The following is a 25,579-nucleotide window of genomic DNA, read 5'->3' as shown; positions in this document are numbered from 1 at the left end:
TGGAATCTGTTTCTGCCTTAAAATACCTATACATACCCTTCCATTTTTAACTAAAATTTGTATGACTGCCAATTATGCTTGCCATCATGTTATCCCTAGCTGCCTTCATTGCTAGATTCAATTTTTTTGTAAGTTCCTTCAATTTCTCCTTACTTCCACAGCCATTTCTAACTCTATTTCTTTCCAGTCCGCACCTCCTTCTTAGTCTCTTTATTTCTCTATTATAATAAGGTGTTACGAGTTGTATTTCCGAATGTAACACATAGTGACTGGAAGCATTCTTTTGATAACTGCAGCTGTTGAAAGTCAGACACTCACTTTTAAGTATATTTCGTGCTTACTTCTCTACATTTATCATATCAGGATTTACCTAAACAGCCGTAAATGAGATAAGAGACCGCATTGTTTAGGTTAGGTATGGTATCGCCCGAATGGTGCCAGAAGTTCCATGATGGAAAGAATAGAAATAAATAACAGGAAAGTTTGCTGCTTTTATGGATATCTACAGGTGTGTCAGTAATGCATTTTATTATCATAATGTTTAATTTCGTACGTTCGTTGTCTCCCATTTTTTATTAACACATACCCTAGTATGTTTTGTTTGGCATCTCCAAAAATTGTTGAAAGTAAGTGGGGACATAAAAAAATTAATATTATTATTATTTGCTAGGTACATTGGCGAGTAAAGCAATTGTTATTGGATTGTTTTTATCACGATTTAAACTTACTTCTCTCCCAAAAAACCCTATATTGGCCCGAGTTATGAGATATTAAACGATCACTTTGTTAATGATCTCGCCTGCCTACATTAATAGGCCTAGCAACAACCGTGAATATTTCTTAACTAAAGTAAACCAGTTTCCTCATACCGAGGTGGTGCAGCTCTTTTTTAGACAGGCTCCCAGTGAAAGGGAGTTGCATGTACCATTCTTACTGCAAATCAACCTTCCTGCTATTCGTAAATCTCTGGCAACACGGTACAGGGAATCGAACTCAGGCTCCCGAGAACGGCAGCTAATTGTGCTAACCATTACGCTGGCGGACATTCTTAACTGCAAAACACAGACATATATACATGGCCGATGCGTGGTTGCAATGCACGGGTCAGACACAAAACTGTTCACCAATTTGTGCAACGTCATCAGACCTGCAGTAGGCCTACGCTACGGAGGCAGACATTTCTTAACTACGAAATATACATGTACTGCACGACTTCAACACGTGTTTTCATTGCGTGAGTTGTACGGACGAAACTATTCACAAATTCGTGTGATGTCATCAGAGCTGCATAAGGCTTGTAGCTGCTTCAAAGCGGATTCATCGTTCTTTGATGAATTACGTTGAGGGGGTCTTGTATGCTAGTTTTATTTTTTCATTTTCTTCATCTCGAAAAGTGAGGGGGTCTAATACATGAGTAAATACAGTACATACAACAAGAGGGCAATGAGTATAGGAGCCAAGTTCAGACACTACAACAGAGTTGTTAAAACAGAGGGATTATATGATCAGAAAACTTGACCATGAGAAGACAGCAACAAGTCACTCATATGGAATAAAGGGAACGCAGGATATTAAGGCAGGTCCTAGGTAACACATGGGTCAATGGGCAGGTATAACTAAAATCTAATGACGAGGTATACATCAAGATACAACCAATCACAGTATCAATTAAGAAAAACAGACTGCTATTCTACAGACACATTTACAGGATGTCAGAAGACCTCTAACAAAAAAAGAATATGGAATTTCACCAAACAGCATTTCACACTTTTTACATTAGTGCTGAATGAGTATCGCAGGTGGTTACTCTGACTTACAGGTCTGGAATGTGGGTTAGGACATTCTTATCTGTAGAAAATTCTCTGGAATTTACTTAGCATCTTGGTCACTCCAGATGTTTTTAGTAGGTTATCATTTATCAATAAACACAATGTCTTACAAGATACACTTTCATTCAATTCATACTTTGCTCAATCAAATCAGGAATATAAGTATAATCCCAAATAAATAATAATATTTCAAATTTCAAGTTTTTTAAGGATTTAAACAGATATAAACATAAATGTTTACATATTTCTAAATATTTTTCACTGTGATTTGATAAAATCTGATGATGTTCTTTCAAGAACTTAAACATGCCATTCTATTTTAATTAAGTTGTTTCTTTTACAGGTATATTTCTGTTACCATATGTTTTATTTTTCAGGTAGTTTATAAATTTATTCAAAATTAGTTTGAGCAGACTGAAGACACTACAGTTTTAAAAAGAAGTAGCTAATGAGATAAGAAATATGTATTTACATAGAAATTCCAGTCCTGGTATTGAGAATGTGGATGCTTAAATAGACTTGAGGCTTTGGATAGGTACAACAACAACCACCACCACCACCACCACCACCACCACCATAACCATACAGCCTCGACTACTGCATAGAGGCAATTTGATATGATGCTATCTAGGCTATCTACATGTCATTTTGTATGTTCCATTTTACTCTAACAGATGGCAGAGAAATGGATCTCTGTGGAGCGATCTATGGCTAAGTTCTAACTAATTTTGTCGGGTTGACGCAAGTGTGATAAACTGGTATAACTTGAAAACAATATTCTCTCACCCATAGGTAAATAATGCAAGTACCAAGCTCGGATGATTATTATTATTACTTGTGATGTACACCACATATTAGTATTGTTATTAGTTTACGATTGCATTACTAGTGAGATTATGCCATGAAACACTTGCTGTATATAGATATTTATATGAGTTTAGTTAATGTAAGAACCTGTATATAATTTATTATTACCTGTATTAATCATCTGTAATCCACTACAGAATTGTGAAACACAATGTAACATCCAGAATGGTACTGGGTAGACGAGAACTCGGTAGAACATTCTGTACATTATATCTGCGCCTTAAGCACTCTAGAATTTACGAGAAAATGAATATTTCTATAAGCCTGGCCAGGCACATATACAGGGAGAATAATTTAAGAGTTCAGACTTCTGCTCGCATGCCATGGGAATTCCCGAGCGAGAGCTATATGGCTTGTGTCAACACTGGCGAGATAAGAAGTGTTCACTGTCATCGCGCAGCTGTTTAGCACTCTGTCCCTCAGTTTGCTAGAAACTATTGGACTTTTAAGGTGTGTTGTGAGGTTATTATCATGATGGTTAAATACACTATAAAGCAAAGAATATTTTTGGTTGAGTGTTATTTGCACAAGAAGAAGAAACCAGTTAAATGGTGCCTTCGAAAATTCCGTAGATAATTTCCCGGTGCGACAGTACCATCAAATCGTTACGTGTCATCAGCTCGTTCACAAGTGGCTCAGTACTGGTTCCATAATCAATAAGAAAAAGAAGCGAAGGAGAACAGCTCTCACACGGGAGAAGTTAGAAGATATACAGGCAGGACTCCAGGTCAGTCCACATAAGTCGCTTCGGAGAGTAGCTCAGGAAAGTGGTATTTCACCTTCTTCAGAACATAATGCAACAAAATTGTTACGTTTACGATCTTATCAGACTCATTCAGTCCATAACATACTGCCTAAAGATTTTAATGCAAGAATACGATTTTGCAATTGGCTAATGAATAGTGTCCACGATGGTATTGTGAACCTGAACTTTCTTTTTATGAGCGATGATGCCTGGTTTCATTCGAGTGGATATGTCAATTCACAGAACAATAAAATCTGGGATACAGACAACCCACACATTTTACAGCCGAGACCTCTGTACGATGTGAAGGTGGGTGTGTGGTGCGCTATCATGCCCAACGAATTTTCGGGCCAATACTCTTTCAGGACACGATTACTTCTGACCGTTATATTCACAACATTCTGCAGCCACTTTTTGCTGAACTGACTGAAGAAGACAAAAGGTATGGCTATTTCCAGCAGGATAGTACAATGGCCCATACGGTGTGTAGCTCTATGCGACGGTTGCGGGAGATGTTTGATGATGATCAGATCATCAGTAAAGGCTTATGGCCCCCTCGTTTGCCTGATTTAAGTACATGTGATTTTTATCTATGGAGAAATCATAAAGGAGAAGTTTACAGGAATAATCCTCAAACTACAGAAGAATTAAAAATTGAAATTAGGAACATTGTGCGTTCTATCAGAGTCCATGAACTACAAAATGTGTTTCAAAATCTCATTACAAGATGTGAAGCTTTCATTGCAGCTGAAGGAGATCATTTTCAGCATCGTCTGTAAATACTGGCGAGTTCAGTTAAATTTCCTAGTTGATTTATTTATTTATTTATTTATTTATTTATTTATTTATTTATTTATTTATTTATTTATTTATTTATTTATTGCTGTTGAGTTCAGTTTAATTTCCTAGTTGATTTATTTGTTTATTCATTTACTTATTTGTCCAGAGCATCTATGTAGCCAGTGAGTTCATTTTCATTTAGTTTCTATAGGCGTAATCATGCCGCTTCATTGAGCTGACTATGCCTGCTTGTCATTGCGGGCACTGCGCTCGCCGTCTCCGCTTCCCAGCATGCCTAATCCTCGGCACTCTGCTCTGAACTTTTAAATTAATCACCCTGTATAAAGAGGTGGTGGTGATGGTAGAGAGAGTTACTGTATAGTTGGAATTATGGTTTAACAGGAGTATACTTGTGACCACATGTTGTGAGTGACATGCTGTTAACAGCCAACTGTTTCAACTGTGTTTTAAGGTTGTAATCTCCATGAGGCGTGAGCTCAGTGATATTATTACAAGATATTAGAATCATTCCGTATTGACGGTTTTCACTTTACAATGGCGAAAAATGAAAGTATCCTCCTATTCAATACATCATATATTCCGTCATTAGACGGAGTAAACAAGTTCAGACATGTTTCGGCTCGTTTGAGCCATCTTCAGTGAAAAAATTAGGGGGGGTTGGTATATTATTTACATAATATGAGTTGAAAAAATGCTAAAAAACATAATGAAAGCGTAAATGAAAAAACAAACAAAAGAGAGCCTAGACGGAAACAAAATAGCACAAATATACAATATTTACATCAATATGCAGAGCAAAACAACTTATTGCGACAAAATTCAGTGAAACAGGTGTTAATTTGAAATAATAATTGATACTAAAAACTGCGTTAACCTAAGAAACAAGGGAATGAGAAAACAAATGATGCAGATGGAAATGAATAATAGTAGCACATGGTGGGGTTGTGGACCTCATAGTTTACAAATTATTAGTTTATAAAAACGACAAAACAGTTTGAAATCGTTGTCAAAATCCTGTGGAAACCCATCACATCAAAATGGTCAGGAGGAGAGCGGGAGCAAACATTTTGAGAGAAACCAAGCCTGAATTAACCTGCAGGCGAAAAGCCTGTGATAAGGAGAAAAAACACCTTAAATTTAAGGCTTCAGAAATAGCAGCATTCTTAATATCTTCTCAATCTAGCGGTCCCTTTCTTCATTATTGTTTCATAATGTTGGCTGGTGTTTTGCCTTATTATAGAGGGGTCGGAAGGGCCGCATATAAAAATATGAGAAGCTGTGTTAGGTAGAAGACAGATGCGTAGTAAATTTCAGTAATCTAGTGGAAACCGTCAATGAAGTTCTAATCTGTAATGGAAAAAATGAGGTTGTATGAGAAACATGGGTTGATAAGTAAAAAGTGTGGAATGGTTGTGAAGAAAGCTTAAACTGCACACCGTAATTCAATGCATCTAAGACTGTTGCTATGCTAGTCACCAAGAAAAGGAAATTTGAGACACTGGTGGTTAAACTAGACAGCCAAAAATTAGATACTGCAGACAGCATAACATATCTAGGAATAATTTTAGACAGCAAACTTTTATTTTTATTTAGACCGCACTTTCAACATTTGGAAACCAAAGCAGCTAAATTGTATACAAGCCTGACAATGGTAGCACGACCCACCTGGGGACTGAAAATGAGAATTTTGAAGATTATATATCGTGGAGCTGTTGAACCAATGGTGCTTTATTGTGTCACTGCTTTCGAACATGTTCTACATAAAAAATGAGCGCAACAAAAATTGTCTCAAATTCAAAGAAGTTTCGTATTACGCATCACACGCGCTTACCGTACAATATCGATTGACGCTGCCCTTATTATTTCTGGTGTAGAACCTCTGCATCTCAAAGGACTCAGCATGTCAACTTCTGTCGACTGTAAGAACAGAATACATCCGCGGGATTTGGAAGGAATGGAACTTGAACTTTCTGTACATCATACTGCCGCCGGACATCCAGCAGATTATACGAGCTCTGTATTTGACCACCCATGTACCAGAGATCACAGCCATTCAATATACACAAATGGTTCTCGCATTTCCAGCAACAGAACACTACTGGGCTGCACCTTCGTGGTATATGAGGGTGAAGACAAAGTCCATTCTGAGAAAATAAAATTAAAGGAATACTGTTCTGTGTTTCAAGCCGAGCTGCTTGCAATATTGAAAGCAGTCGAGTGGTGCATAAACAAAAATACGTGTGCGACTATACTCAGTGACTCACAAGCGGTGCTGAACTCCATAAAAGATAAATTTAACTTACACAATTTCGCAGTACAAGTGAGAGAGAATATATCAAAGTACAATAATCATATATGTTACGGCTGGGTGCGAGGTCATTCCGCCATAAAAGGGAACGAAAGAGCTGACCAATTGGCCAAAGAAGCTTGTAATTCTAACTTGCCAGAGAGTTATACTAAATGCCCAATTTCTTTTGTCAAAAGAACCGTAAAGGATGAAATGCTCTCTCGTTGGAATGAACTGTGGTTAGCAAGCAAAAATGGCTCAGTAACAAAAGACTTGTTTTTTTTTCAAATGTATATAGTAGGCTGGGATGTAAATATATAGTGTGCATCTTTCATTTAACTCAAGTGCTATCAGGTCATAGTAAATTCAATGCTTACTTCGAGCGATTCAAAATTCCAACACAAAATGGCTCACTGTGCTTCTGCACTGAATACATTCAAACTGTAGAACACATTCTGTTCAACTGTCCTGCTTTTGAGAGAGCATGTTTTGAACTTAAGATGTATTTGCTAACTTGCAGTTGCTATTTTGAAAAACCACTAAAATTCATATTTTATAAAAAAAAATGCTGCACTTTTCAATTTTCAAAATTTATTGATTATGTATTTAAACATATATAATTTAATATTGTCTGCTTGTTAGCTGTTTTTTTTTTTTTTTTTTTTTTTGCTAGTGATTGTGGGATAGGAAAGGGCTAGGAGTTGGAAGTGGCCGTGGCCTTTATTAAGGTACAGCCCCAGCATTTTCCTGGTGTGAAAATGGGAAACCACTATTTTTTTTTTTTTTCCCAAATATCTGACCCATTACAACCTAAGGAGATCATTTTATTCAGATAGTTATTTTATGCATTAATGCAGCTACTGAACTAGAAACAAGTACAGTATTTCCCTTGGTTGGTTTCTAATTTAGAGCAATTTTTAATGACTTGTTGTTAAAATTTGGAACATTTTAAAAAATTAATAAATGTACAACTGTTCAGTCAATCCACTTCTTTCTAGTCCAGTACCAAGGGGAAGATTGTAATTATCAGTGGTAAAATGTCAAAACTTTAACCTTAATTGTTCCAGCTATAATGGGATATCTGTCAAATTAACACTGTCAAGATAGGGGTTTCCCACTCCCCTTAATGTCAATATCTGTTTAATATCAAGTCAGTTAATACTGTCATTCTAATATGTGTCATTTCAGTAGGGAAGTTTTAATAAGGCACCATCGTAAATTATGTGTGCATGATTTTGTTAGAGTGAGATAATTAAAGCACCATCAAAGTGGAACAGGTGTCTTCAAATAAAGTCAATGGGTACTGTGAACGTGATTTAGTGGAATTTTGACAAGCCTTTGTAGATGTTAGGAATTATTAGAAGGCTAATGTCCATTTTGAATTGCTGTAGCTCATGTTGTATTAGCACCTAGATGGATTAGGCTAGTAATTTATGAGTGATATTTGGGTACAGAATAATGTAGAGTATAGGATTCCCTTGTGATACTTGCATGCAGTCAAGGATATTCTGACTAAATTATTTTATGCTACCAAGGATTGTCTTCGAAGTATTCTTGCCCATCTTATTTGGTGCGTCTCACTTATGTCCACCATTATCATTCAAGAACGCCTGATTGTCACAGTGATTATTTCATACTGCAGTGATTGTGTGTATTGTGATTTTGTTTTTGCATGTTGTAGAGGCTTTATTATTCTTGTGGTAGTGATGTTCGATGCTGACATGCTCATGAATACTATGTTGACATTATTCCTTGGTCACTTGATGTTGCTATTTTATTTTTTCAGTGTCGTGACTGATGTCAGTATCAGTGGTGTAACATTTCAGTGACCATTGGTCATGCCTGGTTTATAGTCGAGATTCTACTCATTGATAGCAGGCTTGATTATCCCATTATTACACACACAATGGCAACATCTTTCAGCAATTGTTTATTTTACCTTTGAATGTAATTATTGTGTGTTGCGTTTATGAATTTATTTTTCTGCTCATGGTCAAATCCACCAATTCAGTGTGTGATCCATTATATTTATTTCAGATTTCAATGAAGAAATGCAAATAATTAAACAAATCGCGAAAGAAAACAACCATCCTCCAGGCACAGTGGATAAACTTTTAAATAAACATAAGAAAAGTCGCTGGGAAAGCACCGCACACGACAAAGAAAACTACGTGGTTCTCAACTATGTTAACAATAACACATACAAAGTAGCTAACATTTTCAAGAAACAAGGTTTAAAAGTAGCTTTTCGAACGAATAACACACTACAGAGACACTTCAGCAGGTGCAACTTAAACAAAAAGTACCCTTTCTCAAAGTCAGGAGTGTATGAACTCAAGTGCCAAGAACCTAACTGCAACGCCACATACATAGGTCAAACAAAACGTAATTTCCATACAAGATACAAAGAACACAAAAACGCGATCAGATATAATCGGCATTCAGCCTTCGGGGAGCACATCTACGACTGTTCACACCATTTCACAGACATCAACACTGATCTAAAAATTTTACACTTCGAAAATAAAAGTAAATCTTTGAATATAAAAGAAGCAATAGAAATTTACGTCGCAAAAAATACTAATGCCAATAACCTGAATGAGCATACACATTTAAATAATTCCCCCCTATTCGCTCTACTCACATAATATCTAACATCACCTACTCCTTAAATTGCTTCTATCGTAAATAATAATATTAATAATAATAATAATCATCATAATAATGATAATAATAATAATACACATTTAAATAATTCCCCTCCTATTTGCTCTACTCGCATAATATCTGACAACACCTACTCCTTAAATTGCTTCTATCGTAAATAATAATAATAATAATAATAATAATAATAATAATAATAATAATAATAATAACTTCCCTTACTTTATTCAACTAAAAATTATTAATTTGCATTCATCCATATTACATAAAGGTACATTCGCATGGAAAAGGTCAATAACTTCTCTCCCTTCTCCAATGTTGACGGAAGGTGAATTGCTTTTTTCATAATAATAATATTTATAATAATACCGTTCCGTACTTCATTCACCTATTATAAATAATAAAAAAAAATTATAATAATTACATTCATCCATATTACATACAGGTACAATTAACATGAAATAGGTCAATAACATCTCTCCCCCCCCCCCTCCAATGTTGATGGAAAGTTCCACAGCGCTCCAGCCGCTCCGCCCTACATCTCCCACCCCTCCACTCTATAGTCTACCCGAATTTATCATCCAATATGAGAGCTCCACATCGATCTACTAGGCTCCTCCCTGTCCTGCCCTCCCCTCTCCACGCACAGCTTGGCTCACCACAAACTTTCCATGACCACAGTCCTGAAATAGTGTTTGGTGACAACAGACTTAACATCGGCAGTCTAGATAAATTCGTAAGTTTTTCACTATATTATAATTGTATATAATTTATTTTTTGTCATTACTGTTTCATGTTATCACTTATCTCTCTATCATTGACAAGTTTACGCTACGTAAACAATACTGTACATATATAAGCTTATTTTAAGTGATTTGATAGAATCTGAGGATGTTCTTGTAGAACGAAACATGTCATTCTTTGTATGTTAGTGTGTGTTTTACAGATATGCTTTTAGTGTTTTAATTTACATTGTATTTGCTATGTGTTTGACAGACTGAAAAGCCATTGCTACATTTACATCCATTATATTTATACAAGGGATTATGTGACAACATCAGTTTTAGCGACCTACTCCGTTACTGTAAATCAGTAGATTTAAATAGTTTCCGGGTGAGAACACAGGCACAGGATAGGGTCTCACCATGGTGTGTCACGGACATGAGATTAAAAGTTTTCTCGTCCTAGTTAAGCATAAATAACTGCCATGTGGTCAGCCACCAAAGTCGGTCAGCATTTGTATAATTTTGTAAAATTTTAAGTGTAAATGCCTTAGTGCAATAAATTTCAGTTTTCTTTTTAAATCAGTAAGATTTGTTTCCTTGTAACTGTTATTTCACCCTGCTGCAAGGCGTTACTTGCTCAGAACGTGTTTCCCCTACGATGACCCCACTAGTTAAATTCGGTTAATAACTGGGCATGCCTGGGTACAGTCTCTCATCCAGTGCACTGAATATTTTGATATAAATGGGGAAAGTATGTTATGAAAACAAAGGTAAGAGTTAACAACTTATTAAACATTTTGTACACCACTATTCTTCATTAAGTTAGTACTAGGTAACTATTCTTATTGTCTTATTGTCACAAGGTAGTTAGCTGATCACATCCTATGTAAGAGTGCCTAACATATCACCTCAAGTTCCCGATAAGGGTGGAAAGCTCTAATGTTGTGAGATCTAAGTCTGAATTTGATATTGATAGTACCTAATCTGATATTAACTTCTGTTCACTTTTCTTCCCAAAAACCCAAGGCACTGCAAAGGGGCATAATAAGGTACACAATACTAATCGGTACACACTAATTTTCCTTCCAGTAACATAGTGAGGTAGTTCTTAAATTTCCCATCCTGAAGCTGATGACACAATTCTAGGTCCAAATAATTACAATTCTGTACACTTCTACATCCTTGTATTTCAAGGCATTATGAATTAAATTACATATATATCATACTTTTCCTACTTTCTTGTCTATAAATAAAAAACACATTAATGAAACACATGTCGATATATATATATATTAATATAACTGCTGATCAAAATAAGTCCATTTCCAGAGATTAAATAAATAATGAGTAATACTTCTATGTGAGATGGTAAATGTTCATCTGGAAGCTCATGGATTTGATTCCCCATCAAGAAGGTGAGAAATCTACGTAGCCCTGGGGTTTATTCAGCATATGACAGATGAGTACCATGTTAATTACTTGGGGCAAAGGAAGCTGGGCTCAGAACTAACTAGTCTATCCCATTTAACACTGAGGTTAATAAATAATTTTATTGCTTTTACAGTTTTCAGAGATGCCAAAGTGTGTGCTGGCATTTTGTCCCACAGTAGTTCTTTTACGTGCCGGTAAATCTACCGACATGAGGCTGGCATATTGAAGCACCACTGGACTGAGCCAGAATCGAACCTGCCAACTTGGAGTCAGATAGGCAGTGCTCTACTGTCTGAGCTACTCAGCCCAGCATATTATCATCCATTATTTCCCTTGTCCAGCTTGCACCGGGTTGGGAAATTTATGGCACCTTTCCATATTCCTCTACTCAACCACCATGTTCTACTTAACTGTGCTCCAATCCAGGTTTCTTCTAATTATACTAATGTTAATCATTTTCAATCACCTGGGTCTCCCTCTTGGCCTCCCTCCTTCTATATGGGTCACCATCTAATTTGGCATCCTTCTCTCTTCCATCCTCTTAACATGTCCAAACCATCTAAGTTTATCCTTCTCCATTCTGTAAAAAAGCTTTTCCACTCCAATTTCTTTCCTGGCATCCTCATTTCTTACTCTATACTTTCTAATCTTTCATATCATACATCTTAAAAATTTCATTCCACTGGCCCGGATTTTATTCTCCTGTCTTCTTGTCAGTGAACAGGTCTCTGCTGTATATGTCAGTATTGGGCAATATATCACCTCCTTACACTTCACTGGTACTTCCTTCCTCCAAACGAGGTTTCTCTCAGCCCAGCACACCGAGATTAAAAACAATGGAAACTTTTACATTCCTCTATTATATGGATCTTCATGAGGTGTATAGGGATGTCTTTGTTTCTACTTGCTTTTGGGGCCAATGATTTTGATGTTTAGATCCTTAAAATATCATCATCATCATCATCATCATCATCATATCATCCTTGTTCTTCTTCAATATAAGGCTATATATTTGTACAATACTGTATACATTCACGTTGTATACCAGGAAACAGGTAATGAACTTGGAGACGGTGGACTACTTCTTATACCTCTCTCACATGGTTAGAGAATCATGATGATAAAATAATTCCATAATATCTAGAAAAATACCAAATACACAGACCAACAATTTTCAAACTACTACAGAAACTAAACCCTGATTCTTGTGCAAAACAAAGTTACTTCAAAGAGCCCACAATAAAGCTGTCTCCATTCTGAACATGGTGATCTATGGCCGCATTGGTCAGAAGACTTTTTAACCTATGTTGTGATTCTCAGCGACATAGCCTGAGATTATATGGAAGATGAAGATTCAGCAATTAAAACATACAATTTTCCACAAAATTATTTTATACTATAATACTCTGAGCAAGTTAAACTGAATCCTATACAGTCTGAAAAACTCCTGATGAAAAGCTGTCATGGAAAACACTAAAGGGCTTTGGTAATCCTTGTCTAGACAAGCTATCATAAATTATGTTCTCCCTATGCTGAGTAACTTTTAGATGAAAACTGAGAATTTCTATAAATATTCTCATCTGGAAAAGTGGACATTGAAGATTTTCCAGGGACTGTAATAATTTCATCTCTCATCACATCTGTTAAACGTATGAAATGTTAAATGAAATATTACTCTTGTTGCTAACATCAGATTCATCAACTGAATTACTAATGAGTTACACTCAATTTTGATGTCTTAACAGTGCTGATGATGCCTCAATTGAGCCAAAACATCTACACTCCTAAAATATACATACATACATACATACATTATCATTGAAGACTGTTATGCCTTTCAGCGTTCAGTCTGCAAGCCTCTGTGAATTTACTAAACGTCACCACAATTGTATATCTGCAACTAGTGCTGTGGCCTCATTTAGTTCTATACCTCTTATCTTTAAATCGCTAGAAACTGAGTCTAAAGATCGTCGTCCTGGTCTCCCTCTACTTCTCTTACCCTCCATAACGGAGTCCATTATTCTCCTAGGCAAGCTATCCTCCTCCACTCACCTCACATGACCCCACCACCGAAGCCAGTTTACGCGTACAACTTCATCCATAGAGTTCATTCCTAAAGTAGCCTTTATCTCCTCATTTCGAGAAACCTCCTGCCATTGTTCCCACCTGTTTGTACCAACAATCATTCTTGCTACTTTCACGTCTGTTACTTCTAACTTATGAATAAGATATCCCGAGTCCACCAAGGTTTCACTGCTGTAAAGCAAAGTTGGTCTGAAAACAGACCGATGTAAAGATAGTTTCGTCTGGGAGCCGACTTCCTTCTTACAGAATACTGTTGATCGCAACTGCAAGCTCACTGCATTAGCTTCACTACATCTTGATTCAATCTCACTTTATATTACCATCCTGGGAGAACACACAACCTAAATACTTGAAAATATCGACCTGTTCTAGCTTCGTATCACCAATCTAACATTCAATTCTGTTGAATTTCTTACCTACTGACATCAATTTGGTCTTTGAGAGGCTAATTTTCATACCATATTCATTGCACTTATTTTCAAATTCCAAGATAATAGACTGCAGGCTTTCAGCACAATCTGCCATCAAGACCAAGTCGTCAGCATAGGCCAAACTGCTTACTACCTTTCCACCTAACTGAATCCCTCCCTGCCATTTGATACCTCTCAGCAGATGATCCATGCAAACTACGAACAACAAAAGGTGAAAGATTACAGCCCTGTCTAACCCCTGTAAGTACCCTGAACCAAGAGCTCATTCCACCATCAATTCTCACTGAAGCCCAATTGTCAAAATAAATGCCTTTTATTGATTTTAATAATCTACATTTAATTCCATAGTCCCCCAGTATGGCGAACATCTTTTCCCTCGGTACCCTGTCATATGCTTTCTCTAGTTCTACGAAACATAAACACAACTACCTATTCTTCTCATAGCATTTCTCAATTACCCGGCACATACTGAATATCTGATCCCGACAGCCCCTTTGTGGTCCTCTCAACTACTGATCGCACCCTCCCTTCCAAGATGCCATTGAGTACTTTGCCTGGTATACTAATCAATGAGATACCTCGATAGTTGTTGCAATCCTTCCTGTTCCCTTGCTTATAGATGGGAGCAATTACTGCTTTTGTCCAATCTGAAGGTATCTTACCAACACTCCATGCCAATCTTACTACTCTATGAAGCCATTTCATCCCTGCCTTCCCACTATACTTCATCATTTCAACTCTAATTTCATCTATTCCTGCTGCTTTATGACAATGGAGTCTATTTACCATCCTTTCCACTTCCTCAAGCGTAATTTCACCAACATCATTTTCCTCCTCCCCATGAGCTTGGCCGTCGCAACACCACCGGGAAGATTTACTTTTATGCTGAGATGATGTTCAAAATATTCCTTCCACCTCTCCACTGATTCCCTGGGATCTATTATGAGTTCACCTGAATTACTCAAAACACTGTTCATTTCCTTTTTCCCTCCCTTCCTAAGATTCTTTATTACTGTCCAGAAAGGTTTCCCCGTTGCCTGACTTAGCCTTTCCATGTTATTACCAAAATCTTAACACAACTTCTTTTTGGATTCAACAACTATTTGTTTCGCTCTGTTTCTTTCATCTACGTACAAATCCTTGTCTGCCTCAGCCCTTGTTTGGAGCCAGTTGTGATAACCCTTCTTTTTACGTTTACAAGCTGCTCTCACTTCATCATTCCACCAAGATGTTCGCCTTTTCCCATCTTTACACACAGTTGTTCCTAGGCATTCCCTTGCTGTTTCTACTACAGCATCCCTGTATGCCACCCATTCACTTTCTATATCCTGAACCTGCTTACTACCTACTGTTCGAAACTTCTCACTAATCATATCCATGTACTTCTGTCTAATTTCCTCGTCCTGGAGATTTTCTACCCTTATTCGTTTGCAGATAGATTTCCCTTTCTCTAGCCTAGGCCTAGAGATACTTAGTTCACTACAGATCAGATAGTGGTCTGTATCATCGAGAAATCCCCGGAAAACTCGTACATTCCTCACAGATTTCCTGAATTTAAAGTCTGTTAAGATATAGTCTATTATGGATCTGGTACCCCTAGCCTCCCATGTGTAGCAGTGAATAGCCTTATGCTTGAAGAATATATTCGTAACTGCTAAACCGATACTAGCACAGAAGTCCAGCAAACACTTCCCATTCCGGTTAGCTTCCATATCTTCCCCATATTTGCCAATCACCCTTTCGTATCCTGTAGTTCTATTTACAACTCTCGCACTGAAATCGCCCATTAGCACTATTCTATCCTTGCTGTTGACCCTGACCACGATGTCACTCAATGCTTCATAAAACTTGTCAACTTCATCCTCATATGCACCCTCATATGGTAAATACACTGAGACAATTCTCGTCCTAATTCCTCCAACTGCCAAATCTACCCACATCATTCTCTCATTTGTGTGTCTAAAAGAAACTATGTTGCGTGCAATGGTATTCCTGATAAACAGCCCTACCCCATACTCTGCCCTTCCCTTTCTAACACCCGTCAAGTACACTTTATAATCTCCTATCTCTTCCTCGTTATCTCCCCTTACCCGAATATCACTTACTCCTAGCACATCCAGTTCTACTTTCTTTCTTCCATAAGCCCCATTAATATTGATAGTTTCCCATCGAATTCCATTTTGTTCACCAAGTTGTTTCCAAGGAGTCCCTCGCCTGTCAAATGGGAGTGGGACTCTGTTACTCCCATAGGTCCCAGGCATGCTTAAAATGTTCTGAGCTTGGTAAATTCATGAAGCAGGATGCTACCCTAGTTACACATAGTCCAAGTGAGGATCTCTCCTCTGACGGGTTATGGACCACCGGTAGATTGTATAGCCCTAGCCGCCTGAGCACAGGGAGGGCCATGACTCAGAATATGTCTGAGATGCCCACTCCCATTCCATAGCAACTGGTATCCTGACTCTCAGGATCACTTACTAGGCCACTCACCCGTTGCCCATAGTTCATGAACTAGGACGTGACTACAGTAACACACACCATGAATGTTTAATTAAATAATCTATACTATAATGTGTAGTATTGATTTTATATCTTAATACAGTATAGATACTATAGTCAATACAGGATTAGAAACGATGAATTTCATTTCTTGCAATAGTATGGGTAGTTAAAGATACTTTGATGCAAATCAACTGGAAATGACATTTGCTGAAATATAATCTTACAGTAGATTACAGCTGAAAGAGGAATAAGGAAACTTAAGCAGATCCTCTATCAGATGTGGGCTAGGCCCAACCAATGCATATAAGTAGATAGTACACAGGAAATGGTTTACCTGCAGAAAATCCACCCTACAGTTTTCTTTCATGTTTCCATTCAGTCAAAGAAATGAAATGTATAGTTCCAAATTGATGACATTATATATGAGAGAAGGAAAAGGAATCTAGTCAGGATAAATTTGACAGCAAGATCTAAGGAATCAATAAATGTTCCTATGGATGGATTCAATATTCTTCTGGCGTTAGCTCGGTAATTACATGTCTGATTTAAGAACTACCCAGCCTTATAAAAACTCACTAAAATATTCTTACATTCTTGCAGCTTCCTGTAAGGCCTCAATCCAGCGTTCTTGTTCATACTGAGTTTCAGCTCCCAGAGCTATAGAGCCCTGCAACATTAAAAAACAAAGTTTCTCATATTAAAACTAACACTGTTTATATATACTAAGTTTATGGACAGTGATAGGCCTTAAATTCCTTAAAGTATATATTAAATTTATCAATGTTAAATTTTTGTTCAGTGCAAATAATTCCTAAATGATCAGCATCAATACACTTCCCACCTCAAAACAATTTAAAAAAAAAAATTTAAAATTGTTATTTGCTTTACGTCGCACTGGCACAGACAGGTCTTACGGCGATGATGGGACAGGAAAGGCCTAGGAGTGGGGAGGAAGCAGCCGTGGCCTTAATTAAGGTACAACCCCAGCATTTGCCTGGTGTGAAAATGGGGAAAACACAGAAAACCATCTTTGATAGCCGACTGATTTACTTATTTGTTTACTATGCTCTTATATCAAGAGCCTGTATATGTATCTCTTTTTCTTTCTCCCCTTTTCCCACATCCTGGTGGGTATGTGGGTGTGAACTGTGTCACATGTGTGTACTTGGCACTGTTTTATGGCCGGGTGCCCTTCCCAACACCATCCCTAAGTGGAAGGATGTATTCACTGTTGCATGTTTCTGTACTGGTTGGTAGTGTGGTGTGTTGGGTGTATTGGGACAAACACAAACACTCAGTCCTCGAGTTAGAGCAATTAACCAGACAAGTCAAAGTCCCCGACCTAGCCAGGAGTCAAACCTGGGAATCTCTAACTGAGGGCCTCAGTGCTGACCATTTAACCATGAAGCTGGACTGGAGCCTATATACATCAGATAACAGTTTTTTCTGTACTTTGATCAGAATTTTTAAAAAAAATTGGAATGTGTGTGTCAGTCATGTCCAGAATACATTTTTTTGCTATTGGCTTTACGTCGCACCGACACAAATAGGTCTTATGGCGACGATGAGAGACAAAAGCGTTAGAACAAGGAAGGAAGCGGCCATGGCCTCAATTAAGGTACAGCCCCAGCATTTGCCTGGTGTGAAAATGGGAAACCACGGAAAACCACCTTTAGGGCTGCCGACAGTGGGGTTCGAACCCACTATCTCCCGAATACTGGATAATGGCCGCACTTAAGCGACTTGTCCAGAATACAAAGGAAATGCAAGTTTTAAATATCAGTCATCTTCTTCCGTCTTACATCATGAGAAAATGACTGAATAGAATTGAATGAAAGTCGGTATTGAAGGTCAAGGGAGAAGGCAATTCAGTCTAGGCTATAAATAATTGTATTCATGCTGGGTAAAATAGTAGTTTAGGGGAAGGACAAAAATTTAATTTCCAAATATCTCCATTAATACAGGACCTATCGATAAATGCTACAAAACAAAAGTTGTGGAAAATCAAACAACTGATCTTACGCGTAGAATAAATTCATCCTATGATGAATAATAATGAAAATATTCGATTTTATACTCTTGGATCTTACTCTTGTTAATGTTGATCTTATCGAATAATCCTTTGTAACAAGGAGAGAGGAATAGTAAATTCTGATCTTCCATGCCTCGCACATTTTTATTATAGCAGAAAGGATACAGGTCAAAATACCTGAATGCATTGTCTGTCCCAAAGACAGCTGTGAACCGGCATCTGCATGACGCATGATCTAGGGAAGTTGCCTTGCCAATTGGAACAGCTTGTCTGAACATTAGCTGGGAGGTGCTGGGGAGTTAAATAACATCCTTTTTAATTTTACCATTCTTCTGGATCATACACATTCCAGTAACTATTGGTTCTTTCTTTATTTGTGTCAGAACATTGCAACACAGAAGCATAAAACAACATAAATTCTGTACTAGTAGTATGCAACAATGGGACGGCGTAACTACCGGTAACTGACACACTGGTACATCAAGGTATTCCAGCTATTCAATCTGTGCTATGGAGGTGGTGTTAATAATGGAGAGTTTACACAATGAATGTAACACAGCAGAGCAATCTTCACTGCTGTTTATGGCCAGGCCATTCCAGCTCTGGAACTTGGCATTCGTAGATTGCAAGCATACAACTGTACAGTCCATGAAAAATGAGAATCTCAGCAACTTTACATTTCATCTGCGATTTCCTACGATAACAATGCCTTTAACTGCCACATTCAATCATCTGCAAACAGTAAGAACTTCATCTCCTTATTCCCATATGCTTTCTTTCTCTCCTTTACAAGTTTGTCCATAATCATTAGAAACAAAAGAGGTGACAGCACACTCCACTGTCTTAGACCAGTCTCATTTCTAAACCATTCCATCTTTCCAACTGGAGTCTGTACACTGTTAACACAGTTGTATATTGCTTGCACCAATTTTACAGTTTGTGTATCCAATCTCTCTTTGACCATGGTTCCCCAAGCCTTCTCACCAGGAACACTATTGTATGCCTTTGTTAGATCTATGAATATCATGACCAGATCCTTTCCATATTCCCAATTCTTTTTCATTAATTGCCTCATGCTGAAGATTGGGTTCACTGTAGATCTTACAGTTCTAAAGCCTTACTGTTCTTCTTACAACTCTCCTACCTTTCTTCTCATTTTCCTCTCTAATATTCTTTCCAGTAATTTTGCCACTTGTGATAGAAGTATGATACCTTTATAGCTATCACACACTTTTTTGTCCCCCTTCAGACTGGTTTTATTATTCTCTTTCCCCAGTCTTTTGGCACACATTTCTGCCTCAGTATGCTATTAAACAATCTGTACACCCATTGCAGTCCAACAAGTCCAGCAGCCTATATCATTTCCATACTAATTTCATCAATTCCAGGTGCTATCCCCATTTTCATTTTACAGACTGCTAATTCCACCTCTGACATGGTTATATCATCTAATGTTGAGTCACCACAGCATATTACTACCATCCCCTCTGCACAATTTCTCACATTCAGCAGCTAATCAAAATACTCCTTCCATCTTCTCTTTATTTCTTCTGAACAGGTTATCAACTCTCCACCTTCCTCTTTCATCAGCTTTGAATAAACTCTATTACCTATTACTTACTGTATAATTCCATACAGCATTCTTTTACTGCCAACCCAATACGTTACCATCTTTTGTGTAAATTCTTCCCAACTTTTCTTCTCTTGCCAATTTCTTACATTTCATTTTATTCCAAGATGCTTCCTTTTTCTTTCTTCTTTTTTATCTCTATTCCATTCTTGCCACACTTGCATTTTTCCTTTCACTGCTTCTCTCGCCTCATTCTACCATGGTGTCTCCTTTTCTTTTACTCTCATGGATATTCTACCACAGGCAATCTTTGCCCTACTGTGAAATGCCCTTTTGAAGTTGGACCTTCTACATTTCCTACTTCAGTAACTGGAATTTGTTGTTTCAGTCACTCCAGAAATTTTTCCTGTACATTCTTATTTTTTAATTTCCACATTTTGAATTTACTATCTCTTATTGCCTTCAATTTTTCCATTCTCCCCACTCTCATTTTTGCTATAAAAACTCTTATGATTTCCACTGAATGCTTCTCCTGGTAAAGCTGTTTCATCCATCAACTGTCTGTGATTTGTTCTTTCTGCCAGAAAGTAATCAATAATCAATTATTGATTTTATTCTTCTTCTGTCATCCCAGCCGTATCTTGTAATTTTTCTGCTGTTTTACTTCCAAAGCCATCGTGTTGTTCACAATCAATCCATTCCTCTTACAAAACTCAACTAGTTCCTCTCCTTTTTCATTCCTTTTTCCATATCCATATGGTCCTTTCCTTGTCTTCTGTCTCCCACAAGTGCATTTAAGTCTCTCGCTATAATCACTTTTACATCAGTTATCTCCTTTTCTAGTTCCTCCTGGAATTTCTCAATATCCTTTTCTTTCTTCCCTGCCTGTGGTGCATGCCCTGGTATGAAGTCCTTCACTTCATTCCTCATTCTCAGTCTGATTTTCACTATCTTGTCGCTCCAAAGAGAGGACTTCTCTGCCCGTAGCCACTGACGCCCCCTTTGGGTGTCAAGTTTGGCTATGGCCGCTGGATCCTCAGCTGGACAGTCTCAGGTAGTTCTATCTAATGTCACATACGGTAGCAGGATGATCCTGATCTGTATACATTATACTGTATATTCAGATATTTGCATGTCTCCTACAGATGTGCATCTTTATTAAATTGAATGAAAAAACTGTTATGTATCTGATTGTTACCATTTTCGAAAATATAAACAGCAGCAGTGAACTTTATATCCAAAAGTAGTACCCTAGTCTGCTCATAAAGAATCTTAGTAGACGTTAAAGACGGTGGTCCTAAACAAATTTCTAGTAGACCTATTCTGTGGTTTTAAATCTGTTTTATACCTGTTACCCAAAATGAACACCATATCCATTACGTGCAAATAAATGAAAAACTAATACAAGGATCTCTGTTCATAAAATAAAGACTCTTTCAAGTTCCCTGAACACTCCTATAATTGAAGGAATCCTATTATATAAATTCAAATATGTTGTTTCCAAGTCAAGTTTTTGTTTATTCACCTGTCCCAATGAACAAAGCTCACTTTAAGGGGCCATATACACTGGACATATGCATAATATACAAGTGATAAAACTGGAATAATTTTCAAGCTCTGCCAGAAATCAATAAGATACAATGAAAAAAAAAAAAAGGAAATCTAAATTTGTATTTTTTAAAAAATTTCTTTTGTTAGTTGCATTACGTCGCACTGACACAGATAGGTCATATGGCGACGATGGGACAGGAAAGAGCTAGGAGTGGGAAGTAAGCGGTCATGGCCTTAATTAAGGTACAGCCCCAGCATTTGCCTGGTGTGAAAATGGGAAACCACAGAAAACCATCTTCAGGGCTGCCAACCGTGGGGTTCGAACCTACTATCTCCCGAATACTGGCAGTACTTCAGCGACTTCAGCTACCGAGCTCGGTATTTTTATTTTGTTTTCCTGATGTTTCCTATTAATACATGGTTAGAAATCACTACGGTCATACTAGGTTTATGAAATACCATAAACGTTGTCTTCTTACTGTTCAGTGATAACTTATTCTACATCAACCTGCTATACAGAAATTTAACCCATTGGCATATTAATTTCAACATGCTGAGCTTGTGTGTATACACCACTTCTTTCATGCACGTGGTACAGTTTTACACCACTAAGTTTTATACATGTAATTCGCAAAGTATCGAATTTTAATCATAGCTGTGTTTGATGTGATGATGATGTGCACCCTGAAGAACAATTTAATAGTTCTTAGCAGAGTGAATCACCCTAAAACACACCAGGGAAAAAACTTTGAAGAAAAGGGGAGTGTGCATAGACTTCTGGATGGACTGATAAGGACTGTAATTAAAAAAATTAACTAAACTTATGTCGTAATGGCCCACCTTTTCAATATTATATTACGTAAAGTTTACATTACACTTTTATTCTAGGAACTAGTTTCAGCCTTGGCTTGCCATCATCAGCCATAATATAAAACTGTATAAACACATCTAATAACTGAAACAAATGTACAAACATACACAAATGACATTAAACGGTATTAAAAGCATCTCAAATGAACTATATGCACAACACGTAAATATAAGATGAAATTAAAATAAGGCTCTCAGTAAAACCTAAAATCCTTAGATGCGTTGTTCATGTTAAAATGCTTCTTTAGTGCTTCCTGTTAAACTATCTTGAAAACACTGAAAAAGTTCCTCTATGGAAGGTGTCAATGGTTGAGTCAAGGACAGCACATGAAGATATGTTTAAATAGCTGGCACGTTCTTAGATTACAGCTGGTAGATATTCACAATTCAATGCTGTTTCCATGAAGTTAACCTAAATAAATGATAGTCAAAAATTAATGAACTAAAGGAGAAAGTGTGCTAATCAAATGGCATAGGTTATAAGAGACTTACCTTTTGTTGTGGCATGTGGTGCGTGGCCTACTGTTGTGTGCCTCATGCTAACTGGGAGGAGTTGAGACTGGATAGTGAGATTCGAAGGGAAGCTCGGAAAAGGGGCGAGTGCAGAGAAAGGAAAGGGGAGAGAGGGAAAGGAGGATTCAGGCGGGGCTGAAGGATGTGGGGAAACAGATAGCTGCTGAGGAAGGGAGCTTGTGAATAGTATGAAAAATTGAATTACGACTTTTTCGTTTGATCTTTCTAAAAATGGGAATTAGGTCAATTAGGATATTTGGCTTTTATGAAATGTCATTAAGATTATAATTTGGGTTAAAATATTGATCTATATGCATGAAGCAGCTTTCTATAATGTTAAGGAGGGGTCCTTTATTGATGATTGAGAATTTCCATATCTTGTTTTATGTCTGTGAATTTGTGATTATAGTCATTCATATGCTGTCCCACAGCTGAAAACCTATTGTACTTCAGGGCATTAACGTGTTATCAGTATCTTATATTAAAAGCTCCTTCCAGTCTGTCTAAGACTTTGTCTCATTACCAAAAATTGATGCCCGCTTGGCCATCAGATGATATAGATGTTGATTCCCATAGGCAATCTGAAATATTTGTCCTGAATGAGTAAATTTATGATACCAATATAAATGGTCCATTATTGGACATTATAAATTTTACAGCTAACTCTTTCCTGGTTACCAGCGTTTCACTCCCGTGTGCTAGGTTGGGCTCATCAGTTGGTACCTAGCACACCTACCAAGACGCTGGCTAGTGCATACCGTGGAGGTCACTGCGTAAGCTATTTGAAGCCACCGGCAGTGCCAATGCACTATGAGAGACTTTGTCTCATTGCCAAAAATTGATGCCTGCTTGGCCATCAGATGATATAGATGTTGATTCCCATAGGGAATCTGAAATATTTGTCCCGAATGAGTAAATTTGTAATACCAATATAATGGTCCGTTATTGGACATTATACACTGACTGACAGAGCAAATGCAACACCAAGAAGGAGTGGTTCGAAAGGGATGAAAGTTGGGGAAAAAACAGAGACGGCACGGACGAATAATTGATGTTTATTTCAAACCGATATGCAGGTTACACAATGCGCACGGCATCGACTCGGTAGGATGTAGGACCACCGCGAGCGGCGATGCACGCAGAAACACGTCGAGGTACAGAGTCAATAAGAGTGCGGACGGTGTCCTGAGGGATGGTTCTCCATTCTCTGTCAACCATTTGCCACAGTTGGTCGTCCGTACGAGGCTGGGGCAGAGTTTGCAAACGGCGTCCAATGAGATCCCATACGTGTTCGATTGGTGAGAGATCCGGAGAGTACGCTGGCCACGGAAGCATCTGTACACCTCGTAGAGCCTGTTGGGAGATGCGAGCAGTGTGTGGGCGGGCATTATCCTGCTGAAACAGAGCATTGGGCAGCCCCTGAAGGTATGGGAGTGCCACCGGCCGCAGCACATGCTGCACGTAGCGGTGGGCATTTAACGTGCCTTGAATACGCACTAGAGGTGACGTGGAATCATACGCAATAGCGCCCCAAACCATGATGCCGCGTTGTCTAGCGGTAGGGCGCTCCACAGTTACTGCCGGATTTGACCTTTCTCCACGCCGACGCCACACTCGTCTGCGGTGACTATCACTGACAGAACAGAAGCGTGACTCATCGGAGAACACGACGTTCCGCCATTCCCTCGTCCAAGTCGCTCTAGCCCGGCACCATACCAGGCGTGCACGTCTATGCTGTGGAGTCAATGGTAGTCTTCTGAGTGGACGCGGGAGTGCAGGCCTCCTTCAACCAATCGACGGGAAATTGTTCTGGTCGATATTGGAACAGCCAGGGTGTCTTGCACATGCTGAAGAATGGCAGTTGACGTGGTGTGCGGGGCTGCCACCGCTTGGCGGCGGATGCGCCGATCCTCGCGTGCTGACGTCACTCGGGCTGCGCCTGGACCCTTCGCACGTGCCACATGTCCCTGCGCCAACCATCTTCGCCACAGGCGCTGCACCGTGGACACATCCCTATGGGTATCGGCTGCGATTTGACGAAGCGACCAACCTGCCCTTCTCAGCCCGATCACCATACCACTCGTAAAGTCGTCTGTCTGCTGGAAATGCCTCCGTTGATGGCGGCCTGGCATTCTTAGCTATACACGTGTCCTGTGGCACACGACAACACGTTCTACAATGACTGTCGGCTGAGAAATCACGGTACGAAGTGGGCCATTCGCCAACGTTGTGTCCGATTTATCGTTCGCTACGTGCGCAGCACAGCGGCGCAGTTCACATCATGAGCATACCTCAGTGACGTCAGTCTACCCTGCAATTGGCATAAAGTTCTGACCACTCCTTCTTGGTGTTGCATTTGCTCTGTCAGTCAGTGTAAATTTTCCAGCTAACTCATTCCTGGTTGCCAGCGTTTCGCCCCCGTGTGCTTGGTTGGACTCATCAGTTGGTACCTAGCCTGCGTCTTGGTAGGTCCGTCTGTCTCAGGTTTCCTCACTGCCACTGAGCACTAGTCTGACTGCCCAGAGCTCCCCAAGCGCGGGTGCGCTCTCGAAGCGCAATGACTGGATGGCCCTGACCCAGGTCAGCGGCCCCTAATGGTACGGAAATGAGACGAAATGTAATGACAATTTAATAAAAGTCCAAAATCCTCCACTGACCAGAATTCAAAATGTGAGG

The 25,579-nt window shown here is 38.6% G+C and overlaps 1 protein-coding gene across 1 annotated transcript in view; it reads right to left on the bottom strand.

Moving 5' to 3' along the window:
- Nucleotides 1-25,579, bottom strand: part of LOC136864147 (pleckstrin homology domain-containing family D member 1) — a 315,900-nt gene that overhangs the window by 190,658 nt on the left and 99,663 nt on the right. Inside the window, exon 3 of the mRNA XM_067140786.2 lies at nt 16,958-17,034. Coding sequence (XP_066996887.2) covers nt 16,958-17,034 — 77 coding nt within the window. The remainder of the gene's footprint in view (nt 1-16,957; nt 17,035-25,579) is intronic.

The sequence above is a fragment of the Anabrus simplex genome, chromosome 2, assembly GCF_040414725.1.
Source record: "Anabrus simplex isolate iqAnaSimp1 chromosome 2, ASM4041472v1, whole genome shotgun sequence".
NCBI lineage: Eukaryota > Metazoa > Arthropoda > Insecta > Orthoptera > Tettigoniidae > Anabrus > Anabrus simplex.
The sequence above is the reverse complement of the archived record's forward strand: the minus strand, read 5'-3'. Positions and strand labels throughout refer to the sequence as shown.